The following is a 19,506-nucleotide window of genomic DNA, read 5'->3' on the forward strand; positions in this document are numbered from 1 at the left end:
AAAAAGGATGAAAAATATATTAAAGTTAAAGAATTTGTGCCATCGCATCTCCATCTAAAAAATTAGATAGTTTTGAGACAATCAACTTCCATATTAGGCCTAACTTTAGTGACATAAACTTATCAACAACTAACTAGTTTCAATCATATATCTCATTATCAGTTTATCCCTCAAGTGTTTTAAATGTATTTCTTTAATAATAGGCATAGTTTAAACAAACTATTTCCATGCTTTTTATAATAAAACTTGGAGTGACAATACTTTTGATTTATACAGAACAAAAAAATGTTTTATCAGAAGAATAAAAGCAAAAAATTAACAATTAGGAGCTTAAGAATGAAAACCTCATGGTCAAAACCAGTTGACCACTATGCTGCAAATAAGGAGATAACTTTTTTTCAGATAAACTGAATCACATTGAAGATTCTTGCAAAGCACCATTAAATTATCAGAGAGAGAAACATGCAAAACCAGCTAAGTTTTTTCTTCATCAAACCTGGTGAAGGAACTGCAAAACTGAAGAAGGAAGTATGCTACTAATCCATAGCATCCTCTCAGAAACACTTCTCATCTCAAGTAACCATACAAACTACAAAGCTAAAAGTTCGATCCCATGCATCTCCACTTTAACCTTTTCTTTTGCTATTTTTTGGCAGATGATTGTTGGTATTTGAAGTGTCAGACTAACTGAGTTATCATGTTGTATAGTGATATTTCACATGAATCTTTCATATATATAAAAAAAACACAGAGCTAAAATATTATATATCCTACAATGCTATCCAGAAGCTGTCATTCAACATATTCCCTAGCTAAATATCTGAGATACATTGTTAAATTGCTAACACTTTGCCTCCAACTTGACATCCTAGTAGCAAGGAAAAATGAAACATGGACCCAGATATTTTCTAAATTTCACAAAAGTTGAAATACACGGATGAGAAATGCATCTTCATCACAAAGGCAACAACAAAACATGCTATTGCATACTACTAGGTTAGGCAAAACATTGGATGTTATTATTCTAAAGAATTTGTGCTAAACTTCTCGTGCTTCAATCATTTATAACGCACCAGATAATTGAATTTAGACAGCAAGCTTGAACCAGAGAAATCTGTACTCATGAGTTAACCATTTGAGAACTGCACCATGCTGCACCAACCTCCTCTTTTCCTCGAACACTGACTTTTTCCTGGTACAGCTTTAATAGTTGACGTGATTCCTCCTTAAAACATGTCACAAACTTCTCAAGAAACACCTTTTCAGAAACCCAAAACGGGGTAAGAAAGCTGGTACTGTTGTTCCTCAAGCCCTTAGCAAGTAAATGCTGAACAACACGAGCCCTTGGAACAAGTGTCTTCTCCATACTCAACCCGAAAATCTTTGGACCTCGAACAAGGTCCAAAGCATCCCAACCCAACTGATTGACCCAAAGGTTCATAACAACATTTATTTTTTCAATGGAGGTCAACATGCAGTGAGGGTGCCTCCTAAATGCTTCAGAAAAGGCTTCATCAGACCAACCCCATTTCTTGAAGGTATCAACTTTCTCCTTCCACATGGAAGGACTCGTTCTTTTCAAGGCCATCATTGCTACAGCAAAAGTTGTTTTTGAAGGATCAAACCCCAAATCCTTTACTTCCTTCACCAACTTAACCATATCATTTGAGATAAACACCTCTTTACTACGGTTCCCAAGCAATCTTGCAATGTTTGATTCTCTCACTCCATTCTCTTGCAGCAATCTGATGTTGCGTGCTAGACGATCCCCGTATGAGAAAAATGAATTACCAAAGATACAACCAACAGTCTTTGCATCAGATTGCAAGAATTTATATATCAATTCATAGGTTGGAACTATATGATTCTTCAAGCTTGGACCCAGTATTCCAGGGTTCTTACTCACTTGGTCAACAATTTCAGAGCTAGAAACACCCTTTGAGAGTAAAAAATCAAACTTTGGCAATACCCTTTTGCAGGGGTCACAGGAAAGCAACCATGGTACCTTTCTAACCATTTGATTAATTTGGGAATTAGAGAAACCGCGATTTCTGAAGAACATGATCACTGACTCGGGCTTTTCTGGGGTCTGGAAACAAATATTGTAGGAGTTAGAGATTTTGGAAGCAGAATCAGGGGAGAACCCAAAGTTGTCAGTGAGATAGGATACCGCAAATGAGCGTGATTTTGAAGTGGTTGTGAAGAAACGCAGAGAAAAGGGCAATGGGTAGTTTTGGATAAAAGGGTAACATGATGTTGCTGTGGAAGTGACACATTTCAAGCAGAGGAGTTTATTGAACATGGTGATGAGGTGAAAAAGACTAAGATTTTCAAATTGAAGAAAATTCCTGAAATTTGAAAGAGCAAAGGATTGAAGAACAATGATGTTACCTTAGCTTGGTACTGAGCTCCCTCCTATTTTTCTGATAGGGTTCCATTCAATTTCTGATTTCAAAAACACTGAGAGAGACAACGTAAAACCTTTGTAAAGACCTAGAAAAGAAAAATAATAATAATAATAATAATAATCGCACAAACGAATTAGAATATAAAAATACATTTTTCTTTACAAATAACTTAGGTGTTTCTTCTGCACCCAAACAAATCCTCAATCCCATCATTTTTTTTGAAAACACTATTTAACTTCTTTTAAAAATGATTTTTAAATTAGTCTATGGAACATACTTTTCGAAACACAACATTTTATAAATTCCAGATTTACCATTCTATAAATTAAAAAAATATGTTTCGAAAAAAATATTTCAAAATAATTTTTTGTCATCCAAATTTCATATTTCAATTCGGTTACAGAACCTATATTCCATAAATAACTTTTGTTTATGGAACTCTATTCCAGAGTCAACTAAAATTAAATTAGGCTGGTATTTTAAAAAAAAATGTATGGTGCAGAAAGAAAAATGTAGGGGTACAGGAAGAAATACCCACTAGCTTAAGGGATCCAAGTAAAGTACCCAATTCTAAATAAAAATAACTACAACTAATTTTAGATAGTTTTTTCCTGCACCTCTACATTTTTCTTCCTGCACCCCCATAATGTTATGCAAAGATTAAACTGTCCCTATTATTTTTTAAAAATCCTAAAATGCACTTGAACTGTATTTATTTTTTTGCATTATGGATTATGGAATCCAGAAAAATTTCAGATTGACACTTCTGGAAAAATTTCGGATCCACCAATCAGTAATTCAAAATATGCATTTCACATTAAAAAATTCATCATTCAAAAAAAAACATTCCAGATCCACCAATCTGTAACAGAAATATGTATTCCGGATTTAGAAATCCATAATTATTAAAAAAAACATTCTGGATCCACCAATTCGTAACAAAATTAGGTTTTTGGATTCAATAATTTGAAAATCAATAATTTATGCAAAAATTGCTTTCGAAACACCCCCTCATCCGGAAAAAGAAAATGATTCAGTTCCGAATTGATGAATCCGTAGCACACTCCCAGATCCCTATTTTCGGTAACCACGATGCCCTTTTTCAAATAAAAGATCAAGGCCAGTTTCAGAATTTAGAAAGTTGTGAGTGCAGGAAGAAGAAGCCCTAATTTTGCACTGATTAAAAGTGTTAATTACGTGTATTTTATTTTTCTTTTTCACTTCCTAACTTATGTTTAATTATAGTTATTAAATACGATACTAAAGTTTAAGTATGAAAAATATTTTTAAAATAATATTAAATTATAGTGAACTAATTAAATTTTTCTCCGATTGTACTTGTTCTTAGAGGACCTTAGAAACAATTAATTTATTTTCCTCTCCCTCTCAGTTTCTCGATCTCTTATTGATGACTTGAGTTTTCAGTTACTAGATCAGCTAGTCTGGACTCTTTGTTATATGAGCTTGAGCTTGCTCTCAGTTACTCAATTTAGGTCAACATACAAAGTGCTCGGATAATAAAGTCAGAATTAGTGATTATCAGATAAAAACAACTTTACTAACCTGTTAAACATATCATCTATTTATAGTGGTTGTTATTAAATTTTAATTTGATTGATTTTTTTACTTTCCACACATTACAATTACTAAATATATGTTTAGTTTTTTTTTATCTATTCAAGCTTAACCATAAACATGAACTTTAGTTATTTTTTTCTTATATTCTTATAGGAGTAGAAGAGTTTAATTTGTGCTCGTGTTTGGAATTAATTCTTTACTATTTTTGTGTCTTTTAATGCATAGAAATCTCATTGTAACTAATGTAGAAGTAAACATAAGAAAGATTTTGGTTAAACTTCTTCATAAATAGCTTTAAGAAAAAACTAATTTCCCAATAAATTAAAAATAAGGCGCCTATAGATTAAATTATAAAAGATTTATATAATTTCTCTAAAAAAAATATTTGTACATATACTATAATAAATCTCATTTAATTCTTTTATTCTTATTATTTTCTTTCATAAATATTTATGAAAAAAAAACTCATGAAAACATATTTATAATACATATTTAATTTACTTCGAACCAAATCACACGTGAATTAATAACACATGCAAACTCAAACTAATTTGAATACCATTCCTTCTTCATATTCAAAACATAAATCTAACACTTCAAACATCAACCAATCAAAAATCTGTTTTATTCAATTAATCACTATTGGTTACATGAAAAGTATTGATAACAACCATGTGAAGCTGATCTTTTTTACTAACAAGTATTGAATGAAATGTACATGAAAATAATTAATTGATAATTTTAAAAAACAATATTATTAAAAAAAATAAATTAAAATACAAGTATTTCAAACTGTTAATAGTTGAATTGATGAAAGTACTTAACAATTAGTAGTGCCATGAAAAGATATTCTGATGGAAGTTCTGCATAATTCCCCTTATGTTATGGCACTGCAAGCATTCAGATTCCCCCAGCTTACTAATAATCTCACTAAAATTCATCTTCACTAAACTTGTTCAAGCATCAATCACTGTACAGATTTTACATCCAGGTTACAAGCTCAAGTGAGCTTTCATGGAATTTGAAGGTCTTTTCGAACAACACATAAGAACCAAAACATGATTTGTGAAAATAGTTCCAAAACAGAAGCAGCAAAGGAACTACATAACTAGTGCATGTACTAGTCTAAGCATATGATTGCACTTTTATTGTAAGTAATGGCCCAGTGCATAAGGCTCTCAACATTGTGTGAGTTTGGAGAGTCAAATGTATGAGCAGAGGGGCTGTTTCTTTACCAAAACTTGATATGTGAAATTAAATCCAAAACTGAAGCAACAGACTATAAGAACTTAAGTTATAACTCAACTCAACATATAAACCATGTAAAGTTAGAAAGTAAATTCTTATAGTTTGATGTATCATGGCATAAACACATAGTTTGATGTATCATGGCATAAACACAGACATTGATACGAACACGAAGATACATATACTCTCTAGAATGTAAAATTTGAAAACAAGGATTTATATATTATATAAACATGAATTATATAAATAATAAAAAATTATGTAAATAAGTATGTTTCAGTTTTTTTTCTTTTCAGAAAGATATTTCTCATGACTGATTTAAAATGATGTGTTTCTTCTTTTTATAATCATAATAAAATTTTATACAATGAGTTTAAGTTTTTAGAAAATTAATGTATTTTTTCATTTTAAAATACTATTAGAACTGTGCTAGAATTGTCAAAAATTGAACAAATAATTTTTGAATTTGACATTTTACCGATACATGTTCTACAAGTATCGGTGTCCGACACAAACATACCATTTAAGAAACGTGTCCAAGCCTCATCCAACACTTCAATATTCACTAATCTTGTTCATCAAACTACAAAAGTAAAGAGTTCTACCGAACCTACAATGCAGTAACCAGAAGAAATCAACATATTCCCAGCTAAACATTACAGAAACACATGTTCAATCACTCAAACTTTGTCTTCAATTGACATTCCAGCAGAAATGAACAAATGAAACATGGACCTTCACACTTTTTAAATATCACAACGGTTAAGGACCTCTGATTTATATCTTTGTCTATCTCCCTAAGCCCTAGACAAAAAACACAATATTTCAAGTAACAAGCAAACCTAAAAATTGCAATTGACTAGAAATGAGCTAAAGGACCCTCCAGAATGCAAATTTAGAACACTGGGGTAGTGAATTCACATTCTTGCGAAACGAACAAGAAAAGCATGCATATGTTAACTAGGTTACATATAAAGAAGATTTTGTCTTTAATCGGCAAACAATAAATTAAATAGAAAAGGTAACACATAAGGGTGTTTACCTTTAAAAAAAAAATACCAAACAACTTCTCTAAGAACCCTACAACGAATACAAACGAACCCTACAATGAATACAAACCTGCTTAGACAAGAGTTTGGAACAGACAGCTGAACTCTCAAACCACACAAATATCAACGAAGATATATTCACCATCAAAATACAAAATATATATTTCTTATCAAGGGAACAACAGCATCATGCAAGTGTGAGCAATGCTACTAATGAGCATTGGATGTAAAGAATCTGTCCTTGTTTTTCAGTCATTTATAAAGCATAGCAATTGACTACCTCACTACTGTAATGTGAATTCAAGAATATACGAAAAAAAACAACAGTTTCGACCCATTAAAATGGAACAACTAAGTCAAATCAGTTGCTACTTAGACAAGATTAACAAAAGTACTTGAATGGGATGAAAACACACAACATGGTTAAAAATTTGCTCTCTGAGGTAATCCAATTGCTAACTGGCAGATTCTACACAACCCTCCCTGTGTTCTTGGAAACTTATCTTTTCCTGATAAAGCTTTAACAGTTCACACACTTCCTCCTTAAACCGCATCACATAATTTTTAAGAAACAACTCTTCAGAAACATCAAACGGGGTAGACAACTTGGCACTCTTCTCTCTCAAACCCTTGACGATCAAATGCTTCAGAACCAAACCCCTCGGAACAATCCTTCTCTCCAAACTGAACCCAAAAATCTTCGGCATTTTGGCAAGTGCCAAAGGGTCCCAACCCAATTCAACAACCCAAAATCTGATAACCTCATTAATTTTATCCTTGGAAGCCAACATTAAGAGAGGATGCTTCCTGAACGAATCAAGAACCATTTCCTCCGACCAACCCCACATCTTAAAGGCATCAACTTTCGCGTCCCACCGCGATTTCGACACAACCCTTTTGGCATGCAAAGCAATCGCGAAAGTTATCTTAGAAGGGTCGAACCCCATTTCCTTAACCTCATCAATTGCCTCCCTCAAGTTAGTAGACAAGAGTATAGAAGGCCTCCTTCCAAACAAATAGCCGATGCTGGAATCAAGAACTCCAGCATCAAGCAACATGTTCACATTCTGCACTCCAACGTTGTACTGAAGGAAAGGTCTGTTACCGAAAACACAATCAATGGTTTTCTGGTCGGATTGGAGGAACCTTCTCACCAATTCGAAGGAGGGGATCACGTTGTTCTTGAGGCTGGATCCGAGGATTCTGGGGCACCTATGAACAAGACGAACTATATCAGAAGCTGAAGCACCCTTCGAGAGTAAAAATTGGAACTTTGGCGAGAGCCTCTTGTCGGGGTTGCAAACGAGTATGCTGGGTACCCTTTTGACAATGGTGTTGATATGGGCATCGGTGAATCCATTTTTGGTAAAGAAAGCGATGACTGAGTCTGGCTTTTGAGGGGTATCGAAGCTAACACTCTCGGAAACCTTGAGAGCGGTTTGTGGTGAGAAGCCAAAGGTGTTTATGAGGTAGGAAACGGTGAGTGAGTGTTGTTGTGAAGTGAGGGAGAAGTGTTTGAGAGAGAGTGTGGAGGGAAAAGGAAAATAGGGTTTGGGGGTTGTGAGTCTCTTGGAATGGAGAAGAAGAAGGGATTTGAAGCTTTTGGAGGCAAACATCTGAAAGAATGGTGGTGTTGAAGGAGGAATTTGGGGTCTTCAAAGTGTGAAAACACATAGTATTGTAGCAGTTCATGAACATAAGTGATTGTAGTTTTTTTCTTCTTCTATTATAATAATAAATTATATTAAAAACAATAAATAAAGTTACAATTAATAAATAAAATCATTTCATTTTTTTTAATTATTTTAAATAATTTTACTTGCTATTCTATTTTTTTTTTCATCTATCACCTTGTCTAAATAAAAGATAAGTAACCAGTGATCAAGTTAAGAGAATAAAAGAATAATTAAGTTACTAAATTGAAATAATAATATTTATTTATTTTAGTAAAAAAAAATACTAAATGTGGCATGCAAAAGTATTTTTAACAATTTAACTAAACGTGTAGAGAAAATACACATTTAAAATTTGTTTATTTGAATTTAAGGTTTTCATATAGTTTAAGTGACACTGAATTCCATTTTTTTATTTATTTTAAAGTAGTTTTTTTACCTATTTTTTATATTGTACATCAATGAAGAAATTTAAATATAATTTCTAATATGTATTATAAAAATAAACACATCAAATTATGTAATCGAGTTTTATAGAGATTTTAAATAAACAAAAATTTAATGAAATTGATTTTAAAAACTTTTATATTACTAAGATTTTAAAAACTTAGTAATCCCACCAAAACTAATGAAATTGATTTTGTGTAATATTCTTTACATAGATGAAAATATTTTATTGATAATTTTAAAAAACAATATAATTAATTAAAAAATACAAAGTGGAAAATTAAATTAAATACAAGTAGTTCCAATATACAATTATGTTTCTTTACCTAAAATTTTCAATTTTTATATGAAATTTAAAAATAAATACATTTTTTTTTATATTATCAATTAGAGATTTTACATCCAGGTTACAACCTTTTTCATGCAATTTGAAGGTCTTTTTGAACAACACATTAAGAACCAAAACTTGATTTGTGAAAGTAGTTCCAAAACAGAAGCAGCAAAAAGGAACTACATAACTAGTGCATGCACTAGTAAAAGCATAGTTATATGCACTAAATTTTCAACAAAGCTCGTAGCTAACTGAAATTGGTCTCTAATGAGAACCAAGAATAGAATTCTGGTTGCTACAGATTTTATGGAATTAAAGAGAGCTTTGAGGGACAGCAGAAAAGTACTATTCTCCTGTATCAGAGCCTAAAACCACAGAGAATATCCTCTCCAAATCCACCTTTTCAAGCAAAACAAACAAGATTCCTCCCAACCCCTTGCATCATGGGAATCATTTGTCTTAAATGCTAAAAACCTGCCACACCTCAGCTAAGTAAATCCAAGTTCACTTTTATTCTTTCTTAGAATAAGATTTTCATGTTTTTGTTGTTGGTTCACAATGTGATCCCTTCCCTTTCTACACCCTTTGATGCATCCACATTAGAATCACAATCCTATCACTCCCACTCTCATCTCTCAATCTCCAAGACAAGAGTACAATGCATAGAGGGTTCAATTTCACACTAGCAATCCCTAGTCCCTACCCTATCACTCATATGATTTCACCTCTATTGTAAATAATGGCCCAGTACATAAGGCTCTCAACATTGCGGGAGTTCAGAGAGTCAAATGTATGAGCAGAGGGGCAGTTTTTACTACTTCAACAATTGAACACCAACTCATGATGCAGAATTTTATCATTTCTCCAAGGCTTGCCCTAAGACTGCACTTCTACAGTAAACAAAAGAAAGCATTATCAAATATTAAAAGGAAAACCACATAAGATAGAAAATTAAGCTACAATTAAACCCGAATTAGCAATACTTTTTCAACCTGAAGACAAACAGTTTACATTTACCTACAGCTAAAAGCAAATATTATAGTTAAACTAAACTACTACGGTCCATGAAGAAAAAGAAGAAAAAAAAACTCAATCACATAAAGTTAAACAGTAACAAGTTCTTGCAGCTAGATGATTCTATCATTTAATATTCATATATTTTCCTCATCTTTCTCCAAGCAAAGAATTTGTCTCACATCTGTCCTATAAGATTGACATGACTAGTTGACCACCGTGCCGCCAATAAGGACATAACTCTTTTTTCCATAAATTGAATGATACTGAAGCTTGTCCCCCAAAGGTCAAAAGCATTGCAAGCACCATTTTCAGAGGAAGAAACACAGTAAAGTAAGCCAGACAAGTTTTTTCCAGATCAAACCTGATGATGGAAATTCAAAACTGAAGCAGGAAGTAAGCTAGTGATCCTTAGTTAGTTAGTATCATCTCAGACACACTTAACTATCAAGTGACAATATATACTACAACGGTGTATCCAGAAGTTGACATTTGATGTATTATCCAGCTAAACGTCTCAGCAACAATTTGACATCATTTTCCACTAACAAGAAACTAACCATTAAATTACATAAAAGTTAAAGGAGTTTTGATAATTGATAAGATATCTTGCATAACCTATAACATCAATTACCATATTGTTAAAATATTTCAATCCAGAAGCCAAACCTAAAATTTTACAAGTATAAAATAACTAAGAGATCCTTGCCAGTGCATACTCAATACAAGGATGATACATACATTTTTATTCCAAAGGCAACGACAAAAAAATGCATGTGTAAGCTAGGTTACAGATGAGCATTGGATATTGAAGAATTTGAGCTAAATTTCTCATGCTACTACAGTCACATTTATATTACATAAAGTAGCTGATATAAATCACAAATGAAGTGGGAATTGCAGAAACCAACAGTCAACATAGGTTCCATTCCAACCCATCAGAATGATACAATTCAGTTAAATCAATTGAATTTAAACATGACTAACCCAAGTAATATGGAATGAAGAAATACAAACTTCTCGAATCAGAGAAATTAGTACTCATGAGTTAACCATTTTATCATCCTCTTTTAGTCCTTGAACACTCATTTGGTACAGCTTTAATAGTTCACTTGTCTCCTCCTTAAAACGCATGACATACTTTTCAATAAACTCCTTTTCAGAAACAGAAAATGGCGTAATCAAGCTGGCACTCTTTCTCCTCAAACCTTTCCTGAGTAAATACTGCACAACAAGTGCCCTTGGAATGATCCTTCTCTCCAAACTAAATCCAAAAATCTCTGGCTTCTTGGTAAGAGCCAAATAGTCCCAACCTGATTGCTTGACCCAAAATCTCATAATCCTATCAATCTTCTCTTGGGACACCAACATTACGAGGGGCTGCCTCTTGAACACACTAAGAACCAGTTCTTCAGACCAACCCCATCTCTTAAAGGCTTCAACTTTCCTCTCCCATCGCAATTTCGGAATAGTCTTTTTGGCCAGCAGCGCGATGGCAAAGCTCAACTTGGAAGGGTCAAACCCCATTTCCTTAACCTCATCCAAAGTCCTCTTCAAGGCAGAACACAAGATTATAGAAACTCTCCTGCGTAACAAAAAGGCTAATACAGGATCAGTGACTCCATAATCAACTAAAAGTTTCACATTGTGCACCACACGATCAGTACCAAAGAAATGCCCACAAGAGCGTATGCAGTCCATGGTTTTCTCGTCAGTTTGAAGAAACTTCCTCATCAGTTCATAGGAAGGGACAATGTTATTCTCGAGGCTCGAATAAAGGATTCTGGGGCTCCTACTTACCAGTTCCACAATGTCAGAGCGCGAGGCCCCTTTGGAGAGTAAAAACTCGAACTTTGGAAGAACCCTTTTGTGGGGGTCGCAAGTGAGCACATTGGGTGCTCTTCTAACGATGCTGTTTATCTGGGTGCTGCTGAATCCGTTGTCTCTGAAAAAGGCGATGACTGAGTCGGGCTTTTCGGGGGTTTCGAATTGAATGAATTTGGAGGCCTTGAGAGCGGTTTCTGGGGAGAACCCGCAGCCGTTTACGAGGTAGGAAACCGTGAAAGAGGGTTGCTGTGAAGCATTTGAGGTGTGTTTCAGAAAGAGTATCGAGGGAAAAAGGTTATTGGGTTTTGGGGTTTGAAGAGGTGTTATTGTGAGTGAGTTGAGATAGAGAAGAAGGGGTTTGAAGCGTTGCGAATGAAACATGTCTGAGTGTTGTGCTTAACGAAGAATCTGTGATTCGATTTCGACGGGAGAATCTGTCATTCAGCATCGCTGTGAAGCAGCACGGGGATAGACACTTATACGCATACGATATACGATACGAATATATCTATTGTATAATTACAAATTAATAATAAAAATTTATATATATAAATATGTTTTAATTTTTATTGTAATAGAAGGATGATTTATTTTTTATTTTTATAATTATAATAAAAAATTATATAATAAATTTGATTTTTTAGAAATTAATGTAATTTTTATTTTTAAATTTGTTTTAAAATTGTTATTAGAAATCTAATAAATATATTTTGAATTGAATATTTGACCAATACGTGTCTTATCAATAAAAAGTGTGCGACAACACGGACACATCATTTAAGAGACGTGTGTGAGTCTCATAGTCATATTTAAAATGGTTTATTACAAGAAAGAGTGGAAAAAAATTTGAAAAAAAAATATTATTGAAATTTTAAAGAAAACAAATATATTAATGAAAAATATAATTGTATTCATTAAATAAAAATTCAAATGTAATTTTTTTATAAAAAAAATCAAATATAATTATGATTATATGTGTGTTATAAGAGTATTTCAAGTGAAACTAATTAAGTAAATATTCTTATATTTAATAGTTTATTTGATTATGTTTTTTTATGTGATGACACACTCTCTCTCTAACATAAGTTTCATTAAAAAAAAAATTAAGCAAATCTAGTGAATTTCTTTTTTATCTTTTGGTGGAAGAAGTACATCTCACCAATTTCAAATATTTCATGCACCCCTTTTACCAATGGGTCAAGTTCATATAAATGTTTTCATGTTTTTCTCTTTTCTTTTCTTCTTGGTGTTTCTACCAACCAAGCAAACACAAATGCATTGTTTTCTCCGCTAAATGGACCTAAATAACGATGTTTTGTAAGCTATTTGTAGGTATTAGAAATCACAATATGCAAAGTTTAGTTTTAGGTTTTTAATTGTTTTTTGTTTTTATTCCTTTAATTTTAAAATGTAATGTTTTTTCTCTCTCGGAGTCATATCTTGTATGGAAGACTAAAAGTGACACATTTTAAAATTAGCCCTTAAAAAACTTAATTTATTTGTGAAAAAAAAGTATTTGTTTCTCAATAGTGAATTCTACAAATTTAAAAATTATATCAATGAGTATTCAATATTTCAAGAATTATTTATATAATTTATTAATTTATAATTGTATTGGGCAGGAGTTTGGCCCTTAGTTTTGGGCTAGTAGTAGCTCGATTATCGGTTTGGACTGAGGTCAGCTCGATTATTGGACCCTGGGTAAGGATTATGAGTTTGACCCAGTTTAGTTAATGAGTCTGTAAAATATAATGGGGCTGCCATTTGAGAGGGGTCAATTGTACATGCTTATAGATAGGTGTGCGCAAGTAGTTATGATATGTGCGTGTTTGTTACTTGTTACGTGTGCATGTTTGTTATTTGTTGCATGTTAATTACGTATTAATGTCTGTTGATAGTTGTTGTATACCCTAAAAGATAGGGATGTGCAGTTAAAACAGAATGTTGGCCTGCGGTTTAGCACCTGAAGATCATTGGTGCTCGTGGCAGGTGATTTTTTTGTTAGAGATAAAAGATTAATGTGTTGATTTTCAGTTAAGATTTGCTTCTCTCAGGTGAGAGTTGTTGCATGTGTGGTTATAAAAGGGGCCTAAGACCCCAGATGAAGGTACGTTGTTTTTGCACATTAAACTGAGAATTGTTACTTTTTGTGAGCCCTTATTGACTTGAGCGTTAGAGTGCAATCAACAGGTAAGGCGTCTTCTGTCACAACAGAGTCACGTTTCAGTTCAACAGAGAGACACAAGTCAATACTCAACTGTGGCAGATCCAAGAGAAGGCATTCAACTTAGTCAACCAACGGGAGAGTCAACCGGCGAGAACAATAAAAAAAAATAAAGAAAGAATCTTCAATTATTTAGATGTGATAGTTTTTTTGATTAATTTATAGAGTAACATAATTTTTTTTAATTGAAAAAAAAATATTGTTGAAGAAATTGGTAAAAAGGTTTGGGTGTAGGATTTAAGATTTATGATTTAGGATTTATATAATGATGTTCATGGGAGTGTTGGGGTTTAGCTATTGAAATTGTGTGGATTTTGTTCATGAAGTTGAACAAAAGTCTTTGAAGGATGATGGAATTGGAAAAGGCTTTACCAAAAATCTCAACGAAGAAGATTTTTAAAAATTTGAACTACGAAGGAGGTGTTAAGGGTGAAAAACCTTTGTTACATGTGTTGAAAGTAATGAACTAGGTGAATAATTGTCTCAAGGTGATGTCTACGTTTATGAGTTACTTGATAGACAATTGAAAGTTGTGAAAAATAGTTACAAAAGAAATAGAAAAAAAGGATCTCTAAAGCATTCGTAGACAATTATAAATCAAATTGTTGTGGGGATATGCACTCTTCGAGTAATGAGGCATCCCAAACAATAAGATAAATGTCACAATAGAAGGTTGTCAAACATTAAGTATAATTCTAAGATTTGGATAACAAGATACAAAATGATAATATTTATATCAAATTTAATACCTTTAAAATGTTAAAAAAAAACATGGCATATTACAAGTGTGAAGTAGGAACACTTTTGTAGACAATGAACAATTTAAGGATGCCACAACAACATATCTTGTGCACTCAAGTAGAAATTTGAAAATTTTCAAAAAGGATAACAAGAGAGTTGTAGTCAGATGGAATGGGGACAAGTAAATTATAAAAAAGAATGCCTATTATGGACAAAATTGAAATAAAGTGATAAAAAAATGTACACGAGCATTACAAAGTTCAAGACTCGTAAGGAAATAAAAATTGTAAAAAGGCATGTTGAGGGTTAATTTTAAAAGCAATGTATAATAAATTGTGACTATGCACAAAACTATTAAGATAATATCCTAGATCAATAATCAAAGTAAATTTGAGAAAAATGATAAACTACTAATACCCATCATTGAATGTTTTCCGAAAGGACAAAACAAAAAAAATAGTCTTAATGGGAAGAGATCTCAGTGATCAAATGTCTCTCCTAACTTATGTTGTAGTTAATAGGAGGACTAATTATACTATTTTGAGATATCACAATAATAAACAATGTGTTACATACAACACATTTATATATGACCAACTTTTTTTAATGAATTTAATATAATGTAACATGTGAGTAACTTGGTAGTAACACTAACATTTGACAAGGTTTATTACTAATAATGGAAGAACTTTCACTTTTACCTAAAATTGATAAAAGTTTTTGCATTCAAATTTTAGGAAGAAGTTCCTAGGGAAAAAGCTAAAGAATATAGTGTGGAGGACAACAACGATCATATATCCTCAAGCATGAAGGAGAAAAATGAGTCTGGTTAATTAACATTTAATATCAATTCTCTTTAAGGTATTTATTTAGTCCATAAACAAATTTTATTTTATTTTACTAGAAATTTATAATGTGATTGTCACTAAAAATATGTATTGACACAAATCTAAGTTAACACCTAATACTATTACGACACACTTGTGAACAATAAGAGAAAGACATTTAATATTATCATTCTTAATGCAAGGTCCAAACCCATTGTCATCGTATGACATTTTGTGTACTTTAACTATTTTTTTATTACTACTTTAAGAAAAAAAAGTATACTTATTGATAATAAATTTTGTTATATACAATTTTTGTTATATAGTTGATTTAGAGACTTGTTGTTTAAGTTGATGCTTGTAAATATTATTGGGAACAAGTTTGTTGTAAAGTTATAAACTAGGAAGTGTATCTTCCATTAGTGTGAAAAAAAGGAAAAGACAAAGTTATAGAGAATATAAAGGTTAAACAAGAAGGTTCTTAACTTCACTTCAAGTAATAAAAAAAAATATTGCTACCAATTTAGTCCAACCACATTAATAACCAATAATGCTGAAAAAGTAGGTATAGTTTGATGTGTGAGCCCAAATAACCCATAAAATAAACTAAGTCAAATTGAAAAATTAGTGACTAAAAAAATGAATAATTTTAGTATAATTGATTTAGCCACGATTCAAATTAGCTGAATTTTAGTCTAATTAGTTCATCCCATGATGCAAATGAAATTAGACTAAATTAAGCAAACTTGCTTTTAAATATAATAATTATAATTTAAAAAAATAAAAATATTGTTTTATTAAAACATACCCATGTAGTAGAAACTATATATAAATTTTGAAAGTTAATTGCATTTTGACTTGAATTTTATAAAATATCTATATTTTACATTTTTATATTTATAACTATTTTTTATTTTGTTAAATCGAATTAAAATGTTCCTTAAGCCAATATAAGTTTAATATCCAGTTAAAATTTGGATAGAATTGGATTGGACCAGCACTCTTCATTTAACATGTTGAATTTGACATACTTTTCCCTTTTAGGAATAATTTTTTAAATTATCTTACTTTTAAAAACTAAATCTACAACAATGCATATTTTTAAAGTCGAAAATCCATCATTTATTTTAAATATTAATACAAAACACTTAATGTAGGGGAGACCAAATAATAAATATAAAACTTTTAGTTGTTCCAATTAAAAATAATTTGAAGGTAAATTTTAATACTTCACATAACTTAATAAGGAAGTATACAAATTTATAAATCTCACTAAATTATAAGACAAAATCTTGTGCTTCTTAGTTGAAAAACTTTATTCATAAATCTATAACTTGTAATAAACCTTACATAATAATAATATATATAAAATGGTTATAAAGAGTGTTGGTGAAACACTTGCACCAAAACAAGCCACGAAAACATCTTCAATATTAGGCTTAATACATCACAAGGCCGCGTTTGGCGTCACAACGCAACGATGGGTCAGGCATTTCGTCGAGCATCTGGAAGAATCCGGGCAGCATCCGAGGCTGACACGTCGTCTTTCTCCAAGCCAAAGACCGCCGTTGATCGCCGACCGCCGCCCACGGTTGCCCCCGACAAGACTGCGCAGATCTCGAAATCTGCCGAACAAGACGTACTTCACGCCGGTAACTCTGTCTCTCTCTTCCCGTAGGTTCAAAGTTTTCGGCTGGGGAATTAGGGCTAAAGGGTGGCGAAAATTTTGTTCCTTTAACATGATTTCGTTCGAAAAAGTTAGAGGGTGCCTTGGAATTTAAGGTAGCTAATGAGGGTTATTCCGAGACTGTATTATACTGTGGTGTGTTGTTCTAGAACAAGGGCTAGAATCACGTGGGGGTTTGTGAATGTTGCTTTTCAGTTTGAAGTGTTGCTTTTGGAAATTTGTTGCATCCACATGGGCTGGGTTATGGGTGTGCAAGCTTAGTTCAGCTGGTAATGAAAATCTAAGGGGTCGCTTGGTTTCAGAAAGTGTTTTCTGTTTTCAGTTTTAATTACAAAATGTGACTTTATTTTACTTTGATTCTAGTACTTATCTATCAGGCTTTGGTTCATGTTAATTTGTGTCTTTTTGAAATGTTGCATACATAGATATTGCTTATGATTTTGATGTTCTTGTGAAGTTCTATAATTTTGATTTCACTGTTATTTGATCTTGGCTTAAGATGATCGTTCTAGAGTTAATACGGACAACATCCTGGAAGAAAGAGATCCTAAATTTGATGCTATGCTTGGTCAAATGGTTGGTAGAATTAAATCAAAGCCTGGGGGGAAACCTGAGATGGGTGAGGTGAGTTTATGGAAAATTGTTTTAACTCGTTGTGTAGAATTGAAGTTGACGCAGAAATGTCATTATGGTGTATGTATTAATGTATAACTCCAACATTTAAAATTGTTTTATTCTTCACCCTTTTCCTATAAAACTCTTCTAATGTCGATGCTGAGTACTATTGAAGTTTATCACTGTATCCGAAGTAGAAAAATGGTATTATTGGCCTTGAACATCAAGGAAACCCTGTTTTTCTATATTGGCGTGTTTATCAGCTGTCAAATAAAAGGAAATCTGCTAAAATAACCCTACCTTTGACTGTATTTTGTATGTCATATTCTATGAGGCTCTGACATGCCTCTTGAATGATGTCCCGTGTTGGACACATGGATCGGATACCGACACTCGTAATACACTTGTAGGACACATATCAATGAAGTGTCCAATTCAAAAAAAATGTTGGATTTATGACAATTTTAGCACAGTTCTAACACAATTTTAATAAGGAGAAATACATCAATTTTCTAAAAACTCAAATTTATTGTATAAAATTTTATTATGAGTATAAAAATAAGGAACAAATTCTTTTGAACGTGTTCCCCTGTTCTCATGTTCTACATTTTAGAAATTATACATATATCTGCGTGGTACGAGTGTCTGTATTAGTGTTTATGCTACATAAGCCATATTTGCTTAAAATACTGTCATGGATACCTTTTTCATTATCAATCAATGCTGAATATGGTTTCTGTCGTTTGTTACTCATGGTATTAGCACAGTGCCACGGGAACTTGGCAAATTTGATTAACTTTTCGAATGTGTGTTTGGATGAGCTTATTTTAGATAAGTAATAACTTTTTTGAGCATCTTTTTACGAGACATTTAAAAGAGTTATTTCTCAAAGATAATCTTACAATGCAGTTTCAATGGTCAAAGCTTTACTTTTTGACCTTTTAGTACATATTTACCGAGACAAACTCACCTTACAGATAGAAAATATTGTTACAGGCCTTCGTGGTTGAGAAGTACAACAGGCCAATGCCCAAATTGCGAAACACAAAACCAGATTCTGGGCGCTATGAGGAAAGGCAGGTTCCTTCTGGCACTTTGAATGTAGCTCAGTTGCGCCATATCATCCTTTTGCATGAAGGCAAGGCTGATGATTACAATGGACGTATGAATGCTCACCAGATTGCTGAAAAATTTCAAGTCAGTGTTGTTCAGATTGAGAGGATCTTGCAATTCTTATCACAACCTCCAGAAGATAGCAGTAAAGACAAGAACGAAGCACCAAGATAGATAACTTTACTGACATTGCTTACTTGTTTTTGTCTTAAAATGGCTGTTCTAAATGGATTTCAAGCGTGGACAAAAGTCTTGGCTATTGAAGAATGTAGTTCGAAAGAAAGGACAATGCCAAGAAGGGCCATAACATCAGATCTTCATTGACTTGTAATGGACTGTATTAGCAGGTGCTTGTGCAGCCCCTATACTTAGATTTCAATGACATCGTGATATCAACAATTGAATTTGTACTTCTGACAGAAATTAACCCTGGATGGCGTGAGTTGCAATAAGGGTTTTGAAACCCCACAGCTGAGCTATTGTTTGTTGTTTTTCCTTGTTTCACGACAATTTATAAAACATGAGCAAATTCAGTTTTGTTCTTGCAAGATTTGTAAACTCTGTTATTTAGATTTGCTTACTATTAGACTTGTTCCTTGCAGACATTGGTGTCTTGACATCATAAGCCTCGAATTTAATCACCTAGATCCTAGTTCCTGAGCAAAATTAATTTGGATTGGTTGCAAAACCAGTGCATATAAATTCTAAAACCCTCAAATTGTGC

General features: G+C 32.5%; 4 protein-coding genes across 6 annotated transcripts; 1 reads left to right on the forward strand and 3 right to left on the reverse strand.

Moving 5' to 3' along the window:
• Nucleotides 1-779: 779 nt before the first annotated feature.
• LOC137821941 (uncharacterized) lies at nucleotides 780-2,507 on the reverse strand. Of its 3 annotated transcripts, none has more exons than XM_068626758.1 (2): nucleotides 2,392-2,460; nucleotides 780-2,259 (listed from the first exon to the last, which is right to left on the reverse strand). In XM_068626758.1, exon 2 carries the CDS (start codon nucleotides 2,060-2,062, stop codon nucleotides 1,121-1,123), a length of 942 nt encoding a protein of 313 aa, XP_068482859.1. In that variant the 5' UTR covers nucleotides 2,063-2,259; nucleotides 2,392-2,460; the 3' UTR covers nucleotides 780-1,120. The 3 variants fall into 3 exon arrangements, with proteins under 3 accessions (XP_068482859.1, XP_068482860.1, XP_068482858.1); XM_068626759.1 differs by having other exon boundaries at nucleotides 780-2,089; nucleotides 2,392-2,459; XM_068626757.1 differs by having other exon boundaries at nucleotides 780-2,507.
• Nucleotides 2,508-6,420: 3,913 nt separating this feature from the next.
• LOC137822002 (transcription termination factor MTEF1, chloroplastic-like) lies at nucleotides 6,421-7,980 on the reverse strand. The gene has a single exon (XM_068626869.1). It carries the CDS (start codon nucleotides 7,897-7,899, stop codon nucleotides 6,739-6,741), a length of 1,161 nt encoding a protein of 386 aa, XP_068482970.1. The 5' UTR covers nucleotides 7,900-7,980; the 3' UTR covers nucleotides 6,421-6,738.
• Nucleotides 7,981-8,955: 975 nt separating this feature from the next.
• LOC137821920 (transcription termination factor MTEF1, chloroplastic-like) lies at nucleotides 8,956-12,042 on the reverse strand. The gene is made up of 2 exons (XM_068626724.1): nucleotides 10,736-12,042; nucleotides 8,956-9,624 (listed from the first exon to the last, which is right to left on the reverse strand). The coding sequence occupies exon 1, from the start codon at nucleotides 11,954-11,956 to the stop codon at nucleotides 10,790-10,792; it is 1,167 nt and encodes a 388-aa protein (XP_068482825.1). The 5' UTR covers nucleotides 11,957-12,042; the 3' UTR covers nucleotides 8,956-9,624; nucleotides 10,736-10,789.
• Nucleotides 12,043-16,765: 4,723 nt separating this feature from the next.
• Nucleotides 16,766-19,330, forward strand: LOC137820783 (uncharacterized). The gene is made up of 3 exons (XM_068625027.1): nucleotides 16,766-17,019; nucleotides 17,554-17,678; nucleotides 18,666-19,330. Exons 1-3 carry the CDS (start codon nucleotides 16,848-16,850, stop codon nucleotides 18,954-18,956), a joined length of 588 nt encoding a protein of 195 aa, XP_068481128.1. The 5' UTR covers nucleotides 16,766-16,847; the 3' UTR covers nucleotides 18,957-19,330.
• The last annotated feature ends 176 nt before the right edge of the window (nucleotides 19,331-19,506 follow it).

Source organism: Phaseolus vulgaris, chromosome 9 (assembly GCF_000499845.2).
Source record: "Phaseolus vulgaris cultivar G19833 chromosome 9, P. vulgaris v2.0, whole genome shotgun sequence".
Taxonomy (NCBI): Eukaryota; Viridiplantae; Streptophyta; class Magnoliopsida; order Fabales; family Fabaceae; genus Phaseolus; species Phaseolus vulgaris.

Coding starts and splice junctions, on each gene's coding strand:
- LOC137821941 (XM_068626757.1), bottom strand. CDS start 2,302: ATGTTCAATAAACTCCTCTGCTTGAAATGTGTCACTTCCACAGCAACA.
- LOC137822002 (XM_068626869.1), bottom strand. CDS start 7,899: ATGTTTGCCTCCAAAAGCTTCAAATCCCTTCTTCTTCTCCATTCCAAG.
- LOC137821920 (XM_068626724.1), bottom strand. CDS start 11,956: ATGTTTCATTCGCAACGCTTCAAACCCCTTCTTCTCTATCTCAACTCA.
- LOC137820783 (XM_068625027.1), top strand. CDS start 16,848: ATGGGTCAGGCATTTCGTCGAGCATCTGGAAGAATCCGGGCAGCATCC. Junction 17,020..17,553: donor ACAAGACGTACTTCACGCCG/GTAACTCTGTCT, acceptor TCTTGGCTTAAG/ATGATCGTTCTAGAGTTAAT. Junction 17,679..18,665: donor GGAAACCTGAGATGGGTGAG/GTGAGTTTATGG, acceptor ATATTGTTACAG/GCCTTCGTGGTTGAGAAGTA.